The following is a 21,302-nucleotide window of genomic DNA, read 5'->3' as shown; positions in this document are numbered from 1 at the left end:
ATCTACTACATCTGTCTCCTTTTCTACTCACATAGCTACCACTTCAATTCAGGCCGTACCACTTTTCACCTTAACTACTGCAAGAAAAACACAAATATAAGTCTGTCAATGTCACTCCTCTATTTAATGAATCTTCAATGAACTCCCAATTTGATTCTTATACTCAAATATTTTTTCATCCTTATCTCATTCTATTTTTATTTTTTATTTTATGACATGCATAATTAATAGTGTAGCAGTATACACACACACGCATATAAATATAAAACTTATAGATGGGATAGGAAATAGACTTGTGATTTCATTGGTATATGTAACTCCCCAGTATGGAAACTATCTCTACAAATATAGGCTGGTGCCTCTTTTGCAGTGTATACCCTCAGAGACTTCTCTTTGCAGGGATTCTTAAACTTTTTCCACTCGTGACCCCTTTTCACATTTTAGTAGAGTTAGTTGGCATTGCATAGCCTGAGGGCATGAACAGTGCAAAGTGTGCATGCTGTATGTTCAGAACCAAGGCTGCAGTAAAGTTGCCAATGCAACACAGGCAAGCACTGCCAGAAATACTTCAGATTCACTACGCGTTTGATTTTTAATTAATTTTTGATCGTTGCGTGTTCAGAAACCTTCTACTGCTGCCAAAGTTTTGTAAACTCACATAGAGTCACCACAGTTTAAGAAACCCTGAATAGTAATGAGGGATTCAGCCCAGGGTCACACAGACAATACATAGTAGATTCAAGATCTGAACATAGGCTATCCTATCTCCTAGGCTGTCTGTCTCTCTGTGCACTATTTTATGCTATCTGTCCATCTTTTTAGAGTATATGTCTGTATGTATAGATAAGATAGAAAGACATTTAAAAAATTATTAGAATTAGGGTTGTTAGAGTTAAAAGTTATGTATGGGTTAGCATTATTTTGTATAAATAAATATACATATATTGGAGATATTTGCACAAAAATATTTTTCTGATAAAGCTGTACAATCAGAATCCTGGAAACCACTACTCTAGAACATAGCTATGAAATGGAAAAATTATAATTTGCGTGAAGTCAAAAGAAGACAAATGTGATTTGCCTGAATTACCCAGAATCAGAGAGATCTCTACAATAAATTGAGTTAAAGTCACATGCAAAACACCATCATATTCATTCCTAACGACAAGAGGGATACAGATACTGCACAACACTTCTAGTTTAAAACAAAAATGCAGATATAATTTTACAACAATCAGAAACTATAATAAAGACAGGCAAAATTAAATTCTACTTTTCTTCAAAAGGATAATATCTTTTGCTAAATTTTAAGTATTCAAATATTTCCCTTAAGTAATCATCTTTAGCAGTCCTACAGGTTAATGATAATAACTGTTAGTTAATAACACTGCTAAGTTAATTAACTAATGGTTAAGTCCTTTGGGAAATGTGAGTGCAGCTGTGGCCTATTCCCTAAAAAACTCCTTGATTTTTAAAAATCTGAACTTAGAAACCAGACAAATCATGTTGATTATTCTCTCGAAAAAATTAAATAAAAATCTCCAGATTCCTTCACGAGTTCCTCTAATATGTTTAAAATAGGATTTGCTTTTTTTTAATGGAATTTACATACAAATATTCAAAAACATTTATTTTACTTTATAAATTCAAATACATTAATACTAGGGATCAAATGTCTGGCAACCAACAGCTGCACTGCGGAAAGTCAGTAAATAAAGTACCTGGCCATGTAAAATAGCTATCACAAAATTCCAGTACCAAAGTCATACATGTTATTTCTGGGGCTCTAAAAAAAATTGTATTGACTCTTCTTTAACACACTGTTCTAACACATTTAGTTATCCTGCTTCCCAGGGGATAAAAGATTAAAAGCAGCAAAGGAGAATGAAAAATATTTCTCATTCTCTAATGTTAGAAAAATGAGGAAAGGGGTTACCATATCTGAATTCTTGTCATTCATCTGCAGAATGAAAACAGTCTTTTGTTAAAAGGAACGTAAAGGAACAGAACCATCGTGAGGCTAAAACCGAGTGATCTCTTTACTGCTTACTTCAAGATGGCCCTGGACCGAGAGAGTGGCCACAGGTCCTTGGGGTCAAAAGGTCACATGATCACTCTGGTTACACAGTGCTGGTAACTGAAGACTTGTGAGCAAAACTAATCAAAACTTCTGATTCTAGATAAATCGGGCATGTCTTTAACAGGTCAACCCTTAACATTTTACTCTGCCTGGGGAGAAGTCTGAATTTTTTTATAATCAAAACCTCAGAATGTTCATGTAAGTCAATGATGCTCTTTTCAATATCATCCCTTAATTTTGGCAGCATGGGGCAAACTGTAAGCTCTGCCCCTCACCCCTTCTCTAAAGCCTTAACAGATGGCATCATGGATTACAGTGGCAAGAATTTAAAAAGGAAAAAAAATGTGTTCTTTGGTGGTCAATGTTATGGTGATGATCTTCTCTGAATTTAGCTAGGTTAGAACTTTGACAAGACCCCCTGGGTCATAATCAAAGGTTTTCCAACTTACTAGACTTTGCAAAAACTTGTGCTCTACTGACATAATGTTTGAGAAGCCAGGGTCACCTTGAAACTACAATGGCACAGGAAAGGTCTTTATATGAGGATTGACAACAATAGTAGCATTTAATTATTATTCAGCCTTTTAATTAATTAGATTACGGATTTAATTATTTAAGTAGAATCTAGCACTAATAAAATAACACATGAAACAACCGCATGACAAAATTATTACATATCACCCACCAAAACATCTTTGAAAAAATCACCCCTGTAATCCTAGGATGAGGGTTTTATAACCTGGGGTCTTTGAATTTTAAAAATTTTCATATGTTTTGGCAACTGTTTTTCAATCTAACTGATTTCCTTTGTAATCTTACAGATTTAATTTTAGGCACTCAGAAATAATATGAGAAAGGGTCCATAGGTTTCATCAGACTGTTCAAGGAGCACATGACCCAACAAAGGTTATGTTCTCATGAAGTCATGAGAAGCAGCCTGGCAGTCTTGAATCAGGAGTACAGGAGCTCAAATGCCACCTCAGGCATATAACTTTTCAGGGCCTGAGTTTGCTTATCTATAATAAAAGGGGTTTGGACTTAATGTCCTCCAAGGTCCCACCTAACTGTAAATCTATTATCCCTCAACCATCCAATCTCTCTGTCTGATGAATGATGTGATGGTGAAAACAGCATCTTCCTTTTATTTTCTGACAGCCTCTAATCAGTGGGAAGGTATTTTTATTCATATCAAGCTTGAAATTGCCTCTCTGAACTTACACTCATTGGCCTTTCTTGTATAGGTATCTTATGCTGGAAAAACCTACCTGACAAAATTAAATAGTTATGTGAATAAGGAGGCTATCTCTTAAACTGATTTATCGCCTTATACATCAAATAAACCAAATAAGTAAAAAATAAATACAAATAACTCACGGTCCACATCCAGAAGGGCACGGACAGATCGAGCAAGTTCCCTGGATTCCTGAACCAGGTTTGCTGTCACGTTGCGTCCATTTCTTGTGAGCTGAGGGAACAGTGCTTGAGAACCTAACACTGATCTTCGGTCACTAAAGGGAAGGAGAGGGATAGAAAATAAAGTAGAATTATTTTTTTAAATCATGGAACTGATATTCCTTTTATTAAAAAGGACAGTAATTAAGAAGTTTTAAAAAAGAGGACTCTTGGTTGGTGAGAAGTTTGTGCAAAAGAAAAAAATATCTATTCCTGGTATTATAATGAAAGATTCTGAGAATGCTGGAATACCATCATTTGTAATTCTAAACCAGATCTGTGATTGTATGTCAATCATAAAATAGCTTCTGCAAAAGGTCCAAATTGTCAGCCAAATGTTAAACACTTTAAAACATTTACTTTTCTTTTTAAAGGGTAAGTTTTGCGTGAACTTGAATACAACCTGATATATTTAAGAAGGAACAAAGTCTTAGTGGGGAAAAATGTTAAGCAAAGTACCTAGAAAGGGACACAATGTTGAACTCTGGACAAAACAGTGGTTGTTCATGTATGCGTTATCTAGACATGCACTGAGTGGTTATCAGAACAGACAGGAAGATGCAGTAGAACAAATATGGAACCAGTTATCAGAAGTTCAGGGGATCCAGAGTCCCACTCCTGCCACCAATAACCGTGTGACCATGTGTAAGTTGCAAATGCTCAGTGCCTTGGTTTTCTCAAGTGAAAAGATACAGATTCTATTTATATCACATATTTTACCGTAGGATTCATAATAAAAATCCTGTTTTCCCCCCGCATGATACTGGATCAAACAGAATGATGGGTGCTTTGTAACTATAATATATTACATAAAAACAAATTATGATTAATAACAGTGAGCCACAAAAAATTAAGTGCTAGTCTGCTAATTCAAGTACAAATGGAGGTCTTCATCTTAGTTTCCTTTACAAAATTTCAAAGGCTATCTGCAGTAGATAGAACACCAGGCTTGGAGTCAGGAGGACCTGAGTTCAGATTTTACCTTGGACACTTACTAACTGTGGCTTTGGGTAAGTGAAACAGCCTCTCTCAGCCTTGGTTTTCTTAGATACAAAAGGAGGGAGCTGGACAGAATGACCTTTAACTTCCCTTCCATCTCTAAATCTATGATTATTTATGACCCTAAAACAATGAGTATTTCAAACTAATTCACATTGTGGCTTGAGGTAGGGCAAGACAAGAATCTGACTAAAATAATTCCATTATATAAATACATATTTTTGGTTCAGACTAGTGGTTTCTTCTGTATTTGAAGCTTCCAATATGCAGGCTTCATTCACTGCTACAGATAAGCAATTGACTTTAATATTATCTTTGAAAGTTGAATGAGAAATTGAAAGGCTAATTGATTTTCAAATAGGGACACAGCTAATACATCAGACATAGGATTTGAAACTAGGTTTTGCTGACTCCTAAGCAGGCCTTTACTGATTGGTTTGAATGAGCCAGAGAAATAGGGCTTCATTTGCTGGTGAAATGGGACTCTCCAAGGGCAATAAGCTATAATCCCTCACTGACTCTAAGAATCACATAAAAGCTTCCATGAATGGCCCTGGCAGTGTGCCAGATTCATTCATCCCAAAGGACAGGGCATTATGTTAGAACATGGACAAAAGTTGACGATTGCAGGTATTTTTTGACATTCAGTGTGAGAGTGGGATGAGGACACACACAAAGCACCTTGAATCAGAATGAGTCATCCTCATTCACTGAATGGCTACTGCTGGATGACAAAGGGCACCAGGGATTATTTTGTGCATTTAGCAAAAGGGGCCCAGCTGGAAGGAGATGATGTCCCTGTGAAGAGTGATAAATGCTGTAAACCCATGTCACATCACCTGGAAAATGCATGAAGAGGAATCCCTTCTCTGCACAAGGCAAAAGAAAAAGAGATCTGACAGGCGTATCAAAGTGACCTCAGACAATGGATGAAGAATAAACAAATATTGTTGGTGCTCTCGTTGCTCTTATCAGGGAATTTAAAGGAGGCCACTTTTGTATCAAGTCTGAAACATCCTGTGGACAAAGGATGGCCAAGGAGGACCACCAAGATTTTTCTTCTTCTATCTATTAGTTGATGAAAATGACAAAAACAATGCATAGCTTTAAAAAATCTGGCTGGTTATAAAAACTGAGTAACTAAATTGAAATTGGCTAATGGGACCAAGATTTTGATTAGTGCTTTTTATTTATTTAAACAATTTAGGGATAGCTAGGTGGCCTAGTAGATAGAGCACTGGCCCTTGAGTCAGGAAGACCTGAATTCAAATATAGCCTCAGACACTTGACACGTATGAGCTATGTGACCCTGGGCAAGACACTTAACCAGGACTGCCTCACCAAAAAACAAACAGAGAACAAAATAACAATTTAAAAGGAGCTAACATGGCAGGGTAGTATAAAAGCAAGCACCCTGGCATACACAGGAGGGACTGCTATCACAGGTTTTTAGATTTGCTTTTCTAAAAGGAAAGCAACTTTGAGGGGTCAACAATCACTTTAATCAAGCACATGTTATCATCCACTTAGTTCAGGGGAAAAAGTCAGCACCCTGAATTTCAGAGAAAATACAATAGAGAAACAAAGATCAACCAACAGTCATGGCTTCCAACTGTCTGACAGATCAACGGACAGACAACTGTCTGATAATACAAACATAGTTACCAGAGAGGGAAGTACCAACATCTGGGTTTTCAAAGCCAGGGGACTCCTTAGTGGCTGCCCAGAGTCTTGTCTGGCCAAACAAACGCTTCCAGTGAGTAAGTCCCAAAGTAAAACCTCACCTCAGAGTATTCATGCCTTTTTCAGAACCAGAGGGCATCACAACCCTTGAGAACCAGTGCCTCATTAACAAAAGTTGTGAGCCTTCTACAAATCTTCCCTAATCAAACTCCCCTTAATGCACAAGCCCATTAATGGGTAGGGAAGATCTTTAATTTCATTAGCATTACAGGTAGGGCAACTAGGTGGTGCAGTGGATTAGAGCACAGAGTTCAAATTCAGCCTCAGACGCTTACCAGCTGTGTGACCTGGGCTAAGTCACTTAACCTCTGTTTCCTCATCTGTAAAATGAGCAGGAGAAGGAAATGGCAAACCACTCCAGTATTGTGTGAAGAAAATCCCAAAATGGGGTCACAAGTGAAACAACTCAACAAGAAGAAATATGGCATGGTGGATAGAGAGAGATAGTCTAGGAATCAGGAAGACATAGGTTGAACTTCCATTCCCACTTCTGACAGATAATGAAATCGTTGTAGGGTAGTGGTTCCTAGTGGGATCTGCTCTGTGAATCCTTTACAATAACAATAAAAATGTGTTGTGAACCTCCAGGGTAATTTAACACATTACTGATAATAATCTAATATTTAAGGTGCCATTAAAGATATTTTAGCATGAATTCCTAGGAATATTATTGCAAAGGGTCTGTAAGCTACTCAATGGGAACCGTTGGTATGGCAGATAGAATGCTGGACTTGCGATCTGGGAGAAGTGAGTTCAAATACTGTCTCAGACAGTTACTAACATGTGATCCTGAGCAAAGCTCTCAGCCTCAGTTTACTCCTCTGTAAAAGGGGTGAATAACAGCACCTACCTCACAGGCCTGTTGTGAGGATCAATGCCATAATATATGTAAGAAAGAGCTACATATATCTTCTTGTTATTGTTGCTGCTGGTGCTATACTGGGTACGTGACCTTGGGTAAGTTACTATCTCAAAGTGGCCTAACCAACTTTCTAAGACGCACTGTGGATGAAATGCTGATCTGCCCACGTGAAGGGATTTTTCCAAACCAGAAGTTTTTCACATAATGAAAAAAACAGATCCAGCCCTACCTGTAAAAACAAAGGGAACTGGCTACGGAATTAGAAAAGAAGGTATTTAAAAATAGTCAGTCAACAAACATTTATTAAATGGCAACTATGTGCCAGGAACTGTGCTAAGTGATGGGGATACAAAGAAAAATAAAATTGGTAATGTAGTCAATAAGCATTTATTAAGCACCGACTATGTGCCAGGCACTGTCCTAAGTGCTGGGGATACAAAGAAAGGAAAACGACAGTCCCTGCTCTCAAGGAGCTCCCAGTCTAATGGGGAAGACAACATGTAATTTCATATTATCTAGATTTAACATTACCTTAAATTTGACATGGAAGAAGAATGATCAGAAAGCACTTCTTGGATTGTCTACAGATAAACAAAATAAAGAAGGACACACATGAGTCTGATGCCTTGTTTTAAAATGTTTTCAATTCAAACAACATTAATTGCCTACAGTGGGTATGGGGAATCCACAGAAGAAACCAGATCCATCCCTGCTCTAAAGGAGATTCCCTTTTCCTGGAGATGTCATATGAATCTGAACAAGGCACTTGAAGGTCATTTGGTGAAAAAGTGAGCACCCCTAACTGGGGATGGGATGGGGTAGTAGAGAGGAGGCCGGGGGAATTGAGTAAGGCTTTAAAAAGACGAGAACACCTCAGACAAGCTTTGAAGGAAGATAAAGACTCATGTCTTCTCCATGACTTATTAGCCATCTGAGCTAGAAACTCTGGGTTGAAGACAAGTTTCTCCTTTGTAGGAGGAAAAATCACTTCTACCTGCATGTATTTCTCAGAAATGCTAACAGCACCCCTCTTTTCTTTCTCTCTGTCTCTTCCCCAAGCATAGGGTACTTGGATATCACTGTCTCTGAAGGTCTGACAAAAATATACCCTAAAAACTAATATGTTTTCTGGTCACGCTTTTCCAGTTATTTCTCTTTAAGTGTCTGGGTCATAATAGCTTGTCTGTTCCTCACCGGGGCATTTTTAAAGTTTTCAGTCCTTCTTCCTAAAGTCAGCACTATAGTTAAGAGCAGTGATAACATTTCACTTAGCCATCAAATGTGAAACTTTCCTTCAAAAGACCTGGCATCATTAATAATAAATTTACATATGTGAATGTAAATCTACAAAGTGCCAACATGTGCGCACATACATACATGCATACATGTATCATACACAATACATGCACAGATGTGTGTGCACTTGTGCATATTATGTACATTGGTCTTTTTCTGATATAATAATGTTTAAGCTCACATTCCTTCTTTCCCCCTCACTTGATGAAAGAGCATTCTCTTCTCTATGGAATGCATATGTATACATAATAAATTGCAATCATTCATTGAGTATGGATTGATGGATAGCCTACGCTCTAGCCACACCTATGATACATAGTCAAATTCACCTCAACAAAGTTCAACAGCTTCTCAGTTGTAAGTTCAAAGGTTTTCCGAGCAGTTTCTGACTTCCGCAATTGGCAATCCAACACCGTGATTCTCTTTCTTAAGTCTTGAAAACTTTCCTGGTGAAGAGACACAGAAAGAAGGGGCTTAAGCATTTCTTCAAGGTTGTACTATCAGCAGCTCCTCATTTCTCATATTTTCAGTTATGAACTAACAGCAAAAAATCTCCATAGAATTTCCTTTTCTCTTAGTAGGGGCACTCACCCAATGAGGGGTGGGGCTGTATAGAAGAATGAACATTGGACTGGGAGGAAGTTGTTGATATTCAGTCATTTTTAAGTCATGTATGACTCTCTCTGAATCCAGTTGGGGTTTTCTTGGCAAAGATGCTGGCATGGTTTGTCATCTCCTTCTCAGAGAACCAGATGAGGAAACTGAGGTAAACAAGGTTAAGTGACTTACCCAGGGTCACACTGCTAGTAAGTACCTGAGACTAGATTTGAACTCATGAAGATGGGTCCTTCCTGACTTCAGATCCAGCACTCTATCCACTACACCTCTCTCTCTTTCTCTCTCTCTCTCTCTCTCTCTCTCTCTCTCTCTCTCTCTCTCTCTATATATATATATATATATATATATATATATATATATATATATATAGCTGCCTCTATCTTATAAAGAAGACCTGGCTTAAAATTCTACCTTCTGTGCTTACTGCATATGTGACCATGGGCTAGTCATTATTCTTCTATGGGCCTCAGTTTTCTCACCTACAAGAATGGGGTTTGAACTAAATGAATTTTAAGGTCCCTTCTAGCCCTAAATCTAAGGCCTTTTCAGTTAATCAACAGGCATTTTTATTAAGCATCTACTCTGTGCCAAACATTGTTCTCAGCTCTGGGCACACAAATATTGGGAAAAAAAACCCATACTCTCAAGAAGCTTACATTTCATTGTGAAAGAAAAGAAGGAAATATAGAAGTGTATCCAAAATAAATACAAAGGGAGTGGAGAAAGGGCAGGACTTGTGATTTAACAGGTATATGGAGTCCCAGAGGAGGAAAATTCCCTCTACCAAAGAAGGTTACCATTTTTTCCCTGCCACTTAGAGAGTCTTAGCTGCCTCGAGCACCAAGAGGTTTAAGTGATTTACCCAGGGTCACAGAGCCAGCACACATCAGAGGCAGCACTTGGACTTTCTGACTTTGAGCTGGCTTTCAAACTACTACACCATGGGGAGTGAATGAATGAAGCATTTACGGAGTGCTTCCTGTGTGCAAAGCACTGTGCCAAGTGCTGATGATACAAATGGAAAAGACAGTCTTTGCTCTCCCTCACATGTATTTCAGTTTCCAGTTACAAGTCAGTCAGGCAATAAACATTCATTAAGTGCCTATTACATACCGGCGGGAGCCGTTAGGTCACTCAATAGATAGAATACCAGGTCTGGAATCAGGAAGACTCATCTTCCAGGCACTTACTAGCTGTGTGACTCTGGGCAAGTCACTTAACCCTTTTTGCCTCAGTTTCCTCATCTGTAAAATGAGCTACAGAAGGAAATGTCAAACCACTCCAGGATCTTCGCCAAGAATACCCCACAAAAGTTCACAAAGGGTCAGATAAGACTGAAACGACTGAACAACAATGCTATGGATATTTAACTATTTATCAGTCACTTTTGTTGTTGTTTAGTCATTTCAGTCATGTCTGACCCTTTGTGATCCCATATAGGGTTATCTTTACAGGGTATTAAATGGACAACTCTTTAGTATCTGTTAAGAAAATTAGTTATGTAAATATTGGTTTGAGTTTTGGAGAATTCAGGTTCACACTTCAGGTATATTTTAAATTTATAAAATTTAAAGCAAGTATTTAATAAATGATCAGAATTGATGTGGTAGTAAACCTGGAGTAAAAAGCACCCATTCTGTAAGTAAGTAGTGCCTTAATAAAGTTTAAAAAAATCTATTTTGGCAAAATAGCCTTGCAACTCTCTATAACAAAACATGTATGAGCATCCCATCTTCAAATTATAATGAATGGAGTCAATCTTGATCACAGATACAGAGCTGGAAGGAACATTGGAGGTCATTTAGTCCAATGCCCTTATTTTTATAGATGAGAAAACAGAACCCCAGAGAGGCTGTGTCTTGCTCAAGGTCATGCAGGGAGTAAGTAGTAGATCTGTGACTTGGACCTGGTTCATAAAATGACAGGATCACAGATTCATATCTGACAGGGATCTTAAAAAACTATTAGTCATAAACCCTCATTTTATAGATGAAGAAACTGAGGCACAGAGAGCGTAAAGTGATTTGTCCAAGGTCACACATCTAGTAAGTAGCAGGGCTTGGATTTGAACTCAGGTCTTCTGTCTCCAAATTCATCATACTTTCTACTGCACCACACTGCCTACCTATTACATAAATTTAATTGGTTTAAATTCTGTTCCCTGAGATACATATATCATATTATTTTGTTGTTATTAAAAAAAAAAACTTGGTAAAAACATATGGTACCCTTTAAATTTGGAGTGAGGTGATGGGGAGGATTAATTTGAGAGGACCTTGGTCTTTCATTGCTTGAATCTATTACTTTCAAATATCACATTCTTTCTTTTTAAATTCAAGAAAAACAAACTAGTATTCTTAGAAACAGAAAAAGCCATCCCTGCCTGCAATTCAGTGTTAATGCAGTCCCTTCTAGAAGTGAGGGTATGACCTTTGCCACACTGACTGATGACCCAAATAAATTTGGGGTTCCTGCTCTTCTCAACCCAAAGATCTCTGGAGAAAGGAAGAATCATGACCTTCTTATTACTCCTTTCATGACAGATCATTACAGTTATTGAAAAAAAAAAGACAAACACTGACCTACTTTAGAAGAGAAGATGAAAATAAAACGAAAACAGGATATATGATAACAGAAAGGAAACCACGGTAACTATGAGATGAATGGAGGGAGGAAGGGAGGGGAAGAGCAAGAGACAGAGAGAGAGATGGAGAGGGAGAGAGAAAGGGACAGAAAGAGAGTGGGGGGGAGAGAGGAGGAGGTAGAAAGAGACAGAGAAGGAGAGAGAGAGAAGCAAAAAGAGGAAGAGAGAGAGGTGATGAGAGAGGGAGGGAGAGAAAGAGAGAAAGCAAGAGGAAGATGGAGAGGAAGAGAAGGAAAGAGAAAGAGAGAGGAAGAGAGCAAGGAAGGGAGGAAGGAGAGAGAACAAGAAAGAGCACAGTTTTGCTTACTTGGCTCTGGCCAGAGTGATCAGCAAGCTGAGCCTTCAGCTCCATCATTTCAACCTCTAACAGGCGAATTACTTCCTCATAGTCCATTTCCATTCCATGGGCCTGCCTCTGAGCTGCTTCGGCAAGATGAAGTCTGCTTCGCAGGGCTCTCGTCTCTTCTACGATGGCTTTAGCTTCCTGCAGATGACAAAATAGATTCCACTCAGAATAATGGTTCAGTGGCTCAAACAAAATATTTTCCTCCCTGTTATTGGGGGGAAAATGAGGTTAACCAAAATTTTACTCTTTAGCTTCCAATGTGAACAAACAGGATGATTATAACACAAGACAACTCACTAGCATATCGATAGTCACCTTGATGAATGATGCTGGATGACACATGACATTTTTCTTCCTTAGGGAGAATATTATAAACTTGGATCACATATAGTCTTATGAGATGAAGCATATTTTAATGGCTGGAGAACTGGGTGTGGAATCAGGAAAAACTAGAGTCAAGTCCAGCCTTTGACACAGAAGGACCTTGGGCAAGTTACTGAACTTACTTGTCAGTGCCCTCAAGAATCTTCTAAGATTATTAATTATAGATAAGGTGCTAATCTGTAATGGTAGAGGGAGTTCCCATACCAGGAATCCCCTACTCTTCAAATCACAATATAGATCTGCAGCATGCTGCCTTATGCAGCCTTATATTAATATTTTGAAAATACAAAGAAAAGGAGAGAACAGAAAAAGAAAACATATGGGTGACATGATTTGACAGGGATAAAAACAGGTAAGAGTAAAAAGAAATTTAAGGTAGAGGGGTTAGATCTTAGCCCCTAGTGGATCCCGAGGCCTTATCATTTCATGGAGCAATAATCTTCTTGATGGTCTCCCCCTATCAAGCTGTTTTTTTTTTTTCCAACTGTAGTCCATCAAACCAATCTTCCTAAAACACAAATCTGACCATATCCTACCCCAACACAGTAACTTCTAATAGTACCCTATCACTTCCAAGAAAAAAAAAAAACAACAACCAACTTTGGCATTCAAAGACCTTTCTAATCTGGCCCCCTCCTACTTTTCCAGGCTTCTTACAACTTATTCACCCCAACATTCTCCACAATCTAGTGAGACTGACTTCATTGCTATTCCTCATACCTGTTAAACCATCTCCCAACTCTGGGCATTTTCAATGGCTGACCTCCACACCCAAAATTCTTTCCCTTCTTATTTTCTACAGGTCTCCCTGGCTTCTCTCAAGCCCAGCTAAAATCCCAACTTTGCCAAGAACCTTTTCCATTCTTCCTTAACTTTGGTGCATTCCTTCTGAGATCATCTCCAATTTATCTTGTCTATGTCTGCTTTGTACACAGTTTGTACATTGTCTTCTCCATTAGAATATGAGTACCTTGGGAGCTGGGATTGTTGTTTTCTTTTCTTTGTATCTCCAATATTTAGCACAGTATCTGGCATATAGCAAGGGCTTAATAAATGCTTGTTGATTCACTATTTTGGGTCAGTGCTTTCCCAAAGACCTGACTGTCTTCTGTTTTTTGGAGGGGAGGGGGTTATAATAAAAGAGTGGACTCAAACAGTAAAATCTAGATCTTCTACATAATGCAAAGCCATGAGCATAAAAGATTTCAACATTTAAAACTGTATTAAAGCATAGAGTATACCAAAGATAATTTAGGGGATTCAAGAATGTTTAACCCTTTTTGGGAAATGTTAGGGAAGACAAATTATACTCTTCCACAAATCACCTCTTAGTACCTCTCTCCAAAAGAGTATCCTGGGCTGAATGGATCACTTTTCAGAGCTAATTTCAAATTCTTCCTATCTGATGCAAAAACATACTCTTCTCTATGAAACTGGATTATCTGCCTCTAACTCCATCCACAAACATTTATCAAACACCAATTAAGGTATTATCATAGGTACTGGAGTTATAAAGATAAAATCAATCAACTAATCAATCAAAAATATTTATTAAGCTCCCGCTGCATATCAGGCACTGTGTTAGATATGTAACTACAACTACAATAAATCAAAATAATCCCTGCTCTAGAACAGCTTACATTCTATTGGAGGAGACAACAATGACATTTACAGAATAAACACATGCAGAATAAATACAAAATAAATACAAGGTATTTAAATGAAAGGTAATTAGAGGAAAGCATGATAGGATGGGGGCAAGGGAGAATCAGGAAAGACTTCATGTAGAAGGTAGTGCTTGAGCTGTGGCTTACAGGAAGATAGGCATTCTATGAAGCAGAGATTAGGAAAGAGTACAGCCTAGATATGAGGGATAGACTGGTGACTGGAGTGCTATATGTGAGCCATGCAGATTGCGGGATGTGGAATGATGCATAAGGTGGCTTGAAGGATAGTATGGGCCCAAGCTATGGTGAGTTTATAAGCCAAACAAAAGAATTTATATTTCATTCTGGAGGCAATAAGAGAACCATTGGAATTTATCGAATAGGGTGGTAAAAGGATCAGATTTGCACTTATACATTTTGGTAGTTGTCTGGAGGATGGGTTGAAGACTTGAAGAAGGGAGACCAATTAGGAGGCTACAAGCAGGAGCTGAGGAGAGAGGTGATAAAGACCTGAACTGAGACCATGACTATGTGACTAGTGAGAAGAAGACACATATGAGAGATGTTATTAACTAACATATAGTAAAATTTGGCAAATAATGAGTTGTCGGGGATGACGAAGACTGAGAAGTAGAGGACAATGCCAAGGTTACAAACTTGGAGACTGTAAGAAAGGTGGGACCCTCAACAGAAATAGGGAAATTGAGTTGAGGGGAGGGTTTTGGAGAAAGGGTTACAAGTTCTGTAACAACTTGAATATGAAAAGTCTCTGGGACATGCAGTTTGAAATGATGTAGGACTAAAGCTCAAGAAAGACATTCTGACTGAAGATATAGATCTGGAAGTCATTTGCATAGACATGATAATTAAGCCCATAAAACCTGATGAAGTCATCAAGATAAAATATAGAGACAGAAGGAGGCCTTAAACAGAGCCTAAGAGAACATATCCTTGGTTAGATATGATATGCATGATGATCATGATAATGCAGAAAAAAAACTAAGAAGGAATGGTCATACAGAAGAGGTCATATAGAACACAGAGAAGAGAGTATAGAGGAGATGGTAGCCAATAGCGTCAAAGATGTGTGTACGTGTTCGTCCTTGATTGCCAAAGAAGATCATGCCATCAGAGAAATGATGACATGACTTGCACTTGACTTTGCTTTGAGTGAGGGAGGGCTGTGCAGGTCACCAGCCTCACTTCTCCTCCAGAGCCACCTGAATCCAGTGCCCAGATATTCATCAGGATGACTGGAGATGGTGGTGGAGCCAAGATGGTAGAGTGAGAGCAACTACTCACTTAAGCTCTTAGACAAACTCCTTCAGATACCTCTAACCAAAAAAGAGAATCTAAGCAAATTTTGGAGGTGCAGAATCCAATAGGGAACAGACTGTGGCAGATTCACAGACCAGGACAGACTGGAAGGTCGATGGAAAGGATCTGTTCCACAGGGGTGAGCCCACAGCACACAGTGCAGCACGTCCTGCTACAGCAGCATGGCCAAGCAATGGCCTGAGCCAGCAAGCAGCATGGCAGGACTGTGGAGTGGCAGCCCAGATGTGGGAGAGTTCGAACACTAATTCACTGTTGGTAGATCTGTGAGCTGATCCAACCATTCTGGAGAGCAATTTAGAACTATGCCCAAAGGGCTACAAAAATATGCATACCCTTTGCCCAGCAATATTGCTTCTAGGACTGTATCCCCAAGAGATCATAAAAATGGGAAAGTGTCCCACATGTACAAAAATATTTATAGCAGCACTCTTTGTGGTAGCCAAAAACTGGAAATCAAGGGGATGCCCATCATTTGGGAAATGGCTGAATAAATTACGGTACATGAATGTAATGGAATACTATTGTGTTATAAGAGATGATGAACAGAAAGACTTCAGAGAGGCCTGAAAAGATTTATATCATCTGATGCTGAGTGAAAGGAACAGAACCAGGAGACTTTTGTGCACAGCAATGATCACAATGTGTGAGAGTTTTTTCTGGTAGACTTGGAACTTCATTGCAATGCAAGGACTTAAAAAAATTCCCAATGGTCTTTTAAGGCAAATGCCTTTCACATCCAGAGAAAGAACTATGAAATTCAATTGCAGAATGTAGTAGATCTTTTTTTGGTGTGTATTATGTTTTGGTTTGTTATATGATTTCTCCCATTCATTTTAATTTTTCTACACAGCATGACTATAGTGAAAATGTATTTAATAGGAATGTATGTGTAGAATCTATATAAAATTATATGCCATCTTGGGGAGCGAGAAGAGAGGGAGGGAGCAAGGAGGGGAAAAAATCTAAATTATATGGTAGTGATTGTAGAACACTTAAAATAAATAAAATTAATTTTAAAAAAAAAAGGGTGACTGGAGATGACCCAGGATGAGGTAACTGGGGTTAAGTGATTTGCCCAAGGTCACACAGCTAGTGAGTGTCAAGTGTCTGAGATGAGATTTGAACTCAGGTCAGAACTGGTGCTCTATCCACTGTACCACCTAGCTGCCCCCAGTGTCAAAGATAGTAGAAAGGTGAAGGATGAGGTTTGAGAAAAACTCATCAAATTTGGAGAGTAAGAGACTACTAATACCTTTGGAGAAAGTAATTACAATAGAGTAATGAGTTCAGAAGTCAGATTATAAATGGTTGATCTGAAGCAGAGGCAATGAATGCTCTTCCTCACACAAGACATTCCACCATCTGACTCTGGGAATCCTCATGGGCTATTCTCCAAACCTAGAATTTTCTCCACCTCGAGGCTTTCCTGACTTCCTTCAGGTCCTAGCTAAAATTCTACCTTCTACAAGAGGACTTTTCAGATCCCCCTTAAAGTTGATAGTTCTGTTTATTATTTTCAACTTCTTCTGTTTAAATCTTGTTTGTACATAGATGTTTGCATGTTATCTCTTCCATCAGACTATGAGTTCCTACAGAGTAGAGGTCGTTTTTTTTGCTTTAAAAAAAAAATATCCCAAGACAGCTAGGTGGTGCAGTAAATAGAGCACCAGCCCCGAAGTCAGGCCTCAAATACTTGACACTTACTTGCTGCGTTACCCTGGGCAACACACTTAACCCTGATTGTCTCACCTACCCCTCCAAAAAAAAAAAAAAAGAAAAAAAGAAAAAGAAAAAGTATCCCTAGTGCATAGCACAGTGCCTAGTACACAGTAGGTGCTTAATAAATTTTTATAGACTTATTGGCTGTAGACAATATTTTTCCCCTAACAATTTGGCTGAGAAAGGAAGGAGAAGGCTAGGAAAATAGCTTAAAGGAATGGTAGAGTTTAATGAAATCTTTTTTTTAAAGGATGGAAGATATTTGGTCATATCTGAAGGCAACAGGGGAAAAATCACACGGAAAGAGTAAAGATTAGAAAGAGGAGTGGCAACTGGGAATTCAGCTGGAGAAGATGGGGTTAGGTACATGTGAAGGCTGTATATCTGGATTTGTATTTTAAGTAGAAGTCTTTCCCACCTACTTTCCTTTTCTTGAGAGTTATCATCATATCATAAGATCCAGTGCTAGATGGGACCTTTGGGTTCGTTTCTTTCAAACCTTCATTTTATACATGAGGATAGTGAAGTCAAGAGAAATAAAGTTATTTGCCTTCGCTCACACAGGTATTACATAGAGGAGCTAGAGTCTGAACCCAAGTCTTGTAACCCCAAAGGGCAGCTAGGTGGCATAGCTGGCCTGGAGCCAGGAAGACTCATCTTCTTGAGTTCAAATTCAGCCTCACTTACCAGCTGTGTGACTCTGGGTAAGTCACTTAACCCTAATTGCCTCAGTTTCCTCATTTGTAAAATGAGTTGGAGAAGGAAATGGCAAATAGCTCCAGTATCTTTGACAAGAAAATCACAAAAAGAATCAAAAAGTTATATACAACTGAAATGACCAAATAACTACAACTTGTAACTCCAAACCTGGTGTTTATAACAGGATACCACACTTTCTCCAGTGTAAGCCAAAAGCAACAAGGAACTTAAGAAGTACTGGTAAACAAATTCTCCAGAGTCAGTTTCTAATAGTATTGTATTATTATCCACGAATATTTATTGAGTTCTGACTATAGCTAGGGAACTATGCTAGATACTAGGAGGTATGACATTTTCTCTGTTTTTAAGGGGGTTATAATTTAGTTGAGGAAATAAGACAGATAAAAATATAAATCATAAAACAAGGCAGCAAATGTTAAGTGCCAAAGCACGTAATATATACAATAAGTGCTCTAGGATCAACGATAGAAAGGGCTCACTGAAGACTAGGGAATTATGAAAGGTTTCATAAAAGAGGAAAAACTTAAAAAGATCTTAAAAGAAAGAGACGGTTTAGACAAAGGAAGAAGAGGGCACTCCAGGCAGGAGAAATGGTATGATAAAGTTAGGGAGGCAGAAGTCTACACGATTTATATGGAAATGTTGAATACAACAATGTGACCAGATCAGGCAGTTCATGTATATGCATGTTGGGAAATAAGGCCGGAGAGGTGAGAGAGGTCAGACTGTGAAGAACTTTGAATGCCAGAGGGAGGAGTGTTAACTTTATTGTATAGACATTGCAGGATTTCAGGCAGGGGAGTAATGACTACAGCAAAATGGTGTTTGGAGAAGGTTCATCTGCCAGTGGTCAGCAGGAGGATGAGCGGTGATGGCAAGAAGCAATAGTGTATTAACTCTTAATGCACTAAATATTCAACAAATGTTTCTATATCATGTCTTTTTATGCTACATTTATGTTTATTAGGGTTTTTGACTAGATAATGGAATATATTCGACATTTTTTCATGGTGTTCTAATCTTATGGAATGCTGCCTTCTAGTTTCTATGCAAATGGACTGCAAATATTTATGGAATTCCAAGAGGGGAGGAAAGAACACTATGGAATATTCTATGATTAAAATGGTCACCAATTTGATAATCTGTTTCCTTCAAACTAATTTCATGTAAAAAATGAAGTTTTCAAAAGAAGAAAGGTAAATTGTCAATAACTACATGAAAAATAAGTTATCAATCACTAATAGTAAGAGAAATGCAAATGAAAATAATTAAGAAGTTTTACCTCAGACTAATAACACAGTCACAAAGTTGATGATATATGATAACACATAGTAAGCTAATGTTGGAAGATCTGTGCACAGTGTTACACTGTTGGAAAAGGTGTAAACTAATCCAACCATTGTAGAAAATAATTTGGAATTATGTAAGAAAAGTCACTAAACTTTTCATATCCAGCAATTTCACTTGGATATACACACACAACAGATTTCAAAGGGGCAAGGAACATCCATTTATTTAGAGTCTCCCATGTGCCAGGCACCATGCTAACTGCTTTACAAATACTATCCCATTTGATGATATTGCAAAATATCATCAAAGGCAGATATAAAAGTCTTATATATTACTGGTAACACTTTTTGTATTCCAAAACATGAGAAACAAAGTGAGTATCCATTAAGTAGGTATATAAATATAAGATGGTAAACAGGAGACACTAAGAAAGACATGGGAAGGGGGGCAGAGCCAAGATGGTGAAGTAGAAGGACAGATCTGTGGAAGCTCTCCCCAATAGCCCATAAAATACCTGTAAAAAAAATGACTCTAAAAAAATTCTAGAGCAGCAGAAGCCACAAAATGACAGAGTGAAAGAAATTTCCAGCCCAAGACAGACTAGAAGGCCAACAGGAAAGCACTGGGCTCAGGGTGGAGCGCAGCTGAGCCTTGGCCACAGCACTAGCAGAAAGAGGACTGGAGGACTGCCTCAGGGTGGGCAGAATCCCCAGCAGCAGCTGCAGTTCCAAGATTGCTCAACCCACAAACACTAAAGACAGCTTCAAAGGTCAGTAAGAAATCTCTTTCACCTGGGTGAAAAGGGAACCAAGTCTGGCCCCACCAGCAGCAGCAACTGCAGCAGCAGCAGTGTCCATTTCTGGAGCCCTCAGCCTAAAGACCCTGGCAGAATTGAGCCCTAATTGGGGTCTCAGCCCTGAGTGGCAGTCCTGGGGTCAGGAGTAGCGCTGGTTGACCTGGTTGAGCTGGTGGAGGCTCTGGAGAGGGAACCCTACTGGCAGATCCTGGGCAGATCAGAGTGCTTGTGGTTGCTCACAGACAAGAGTGCAGACCAGGAGAGAAGTAAACTCCTCTCCCTTGATTGTGCTGCTGTGGAGGAACTGAGAACTTACACGTCCCCAGAGTATACCCTCCTCTCGACAGAGGACTCAAAAGTCAAGTAACTGGCTGGGAAAATGACCAAAAAATGGGAAAAAAAATAAGACTAACTATAGATGGTTACTTTCTTAGGAACGGGCATTTTCTTCCAACCTTTCAAATGAGGAAGAACAATGCATACCATCAGAGGAAGACCTAAAAGTCAAGGTTTCTGCAACCAAAACCTCCAAAAAAATATGCAATGGTCTCTGGCCATGGAAGAGTTCAAAAAGGATTTTGAAAATCAAGTAAGAGAGATGGAGGAAAAATTAGGAAGAGAAATGAGAACAATGCAAAACAATCATGAAAAGCAAGTCAACAGTTTGCTAAAGGAGACTCAGAAAAATGCTGAAGAAAATAACACCTTTAAAATTAGACTAACTCAAAATGGCAAAAGAGGTCCAAAAAGCCAATGAGGAGAAGAATGCGTTAAAAAGCAGAATTGGGCATATGGAAAAGGAGGTTCAAAAGCTCGCTGATGGAAATCGTTCTTCAAAAATTAGAATGGAGCAGATGGAGGCTGATGACTTTATGAGAAACCAAGAAATCACAAAACAAAACCAAAAGAATGAAAAAATAGAAGACAATGTGAAATATCTCATTGGAAAAACAACTGACCTGGAAAATAGATCCAGGAGAGACAATTTAAAAATTATGGGACTACCTGAAAGCCATGATCAAAAAAAAGGGCCTAGACATCATCTTTCATGAAATTATCAAGGAAAACTGCCCTGATATTGTAGAACCAGAGGGTAAAATAAATATTGAAAGAATCCACAGATCACCTCCTAAAAGAGAGCCAAAAAGAAAAATTCCTAGGAATATTGTGGTCAAATTCCAGATTTCCCAGGTCAAGGAGAAAATATTGCAAGCAGCTAGAAAGAAACAATTCAAGTATTGTGTAAATACAATCAGGATAACACAAGATGTAGCAGCTTCTACATTAAGGGATGGCAGGGCTTGTAATGTGATATTCCAAAAGTCAAAGGAACCAGGATTAAAACCAA

General features: G+C 38.5%; 1 protein-coding gene across 4 annotated transcripts in view; it reads right to left on the bottom strand.

Moving 5' to 3' along the window:
- Positions 1-21,302, bottom strand: part of STXBP4 (syntaxin binding protein 4) — a 242,270-nt gene that overhangs the window by 94,351 nt on the left and 126,617 nt on the right. For all 4 annotated transcript variants that reach the window (XM_072646739.1, XM_072646741.1, XM_072646742.1 and 1 more), the window contains 4 exons: positions 12,002-12,178; positions 8,762-8,878; positions 7,668-7,717; positions 3,455-3,588 (listed from right to left, as the gene is read on the bottom strand). In XM_072646739.1, coding sequence (XP_072502840.1) covers positions 3,455-3,588; positions 7,668-7,717; positions 8,762-8,878; positions 12,002-12,178 — 478 coding nt within the window. The remainder of the gene's footprint in view (positions 1-3,454; positions 3,589-7,667; positions 7,718-8,761; positions 8,879-12,001; positions 12,179-21,302) is intronic.

The sequence above is a fragment of the Notamacropus eugenii genome, chromosome 2 (genome assembly GCF_028372415.1).
Source record: "Notamacropus eugenii isolate mMacEug1 chromosome 2, mMacEug1.pri_v2, whole genome shotgun sequence".
NCBI classification, from domain to species: Eukaryota; Metazoa; Chordata; class Mammalia; order Diprotodontia; family Macropodidae; genus Notamacropus; species Notamacropus eugenii.
This window is presented reverse-complemented; position numbering and strand designations above follow the sequence as displayed.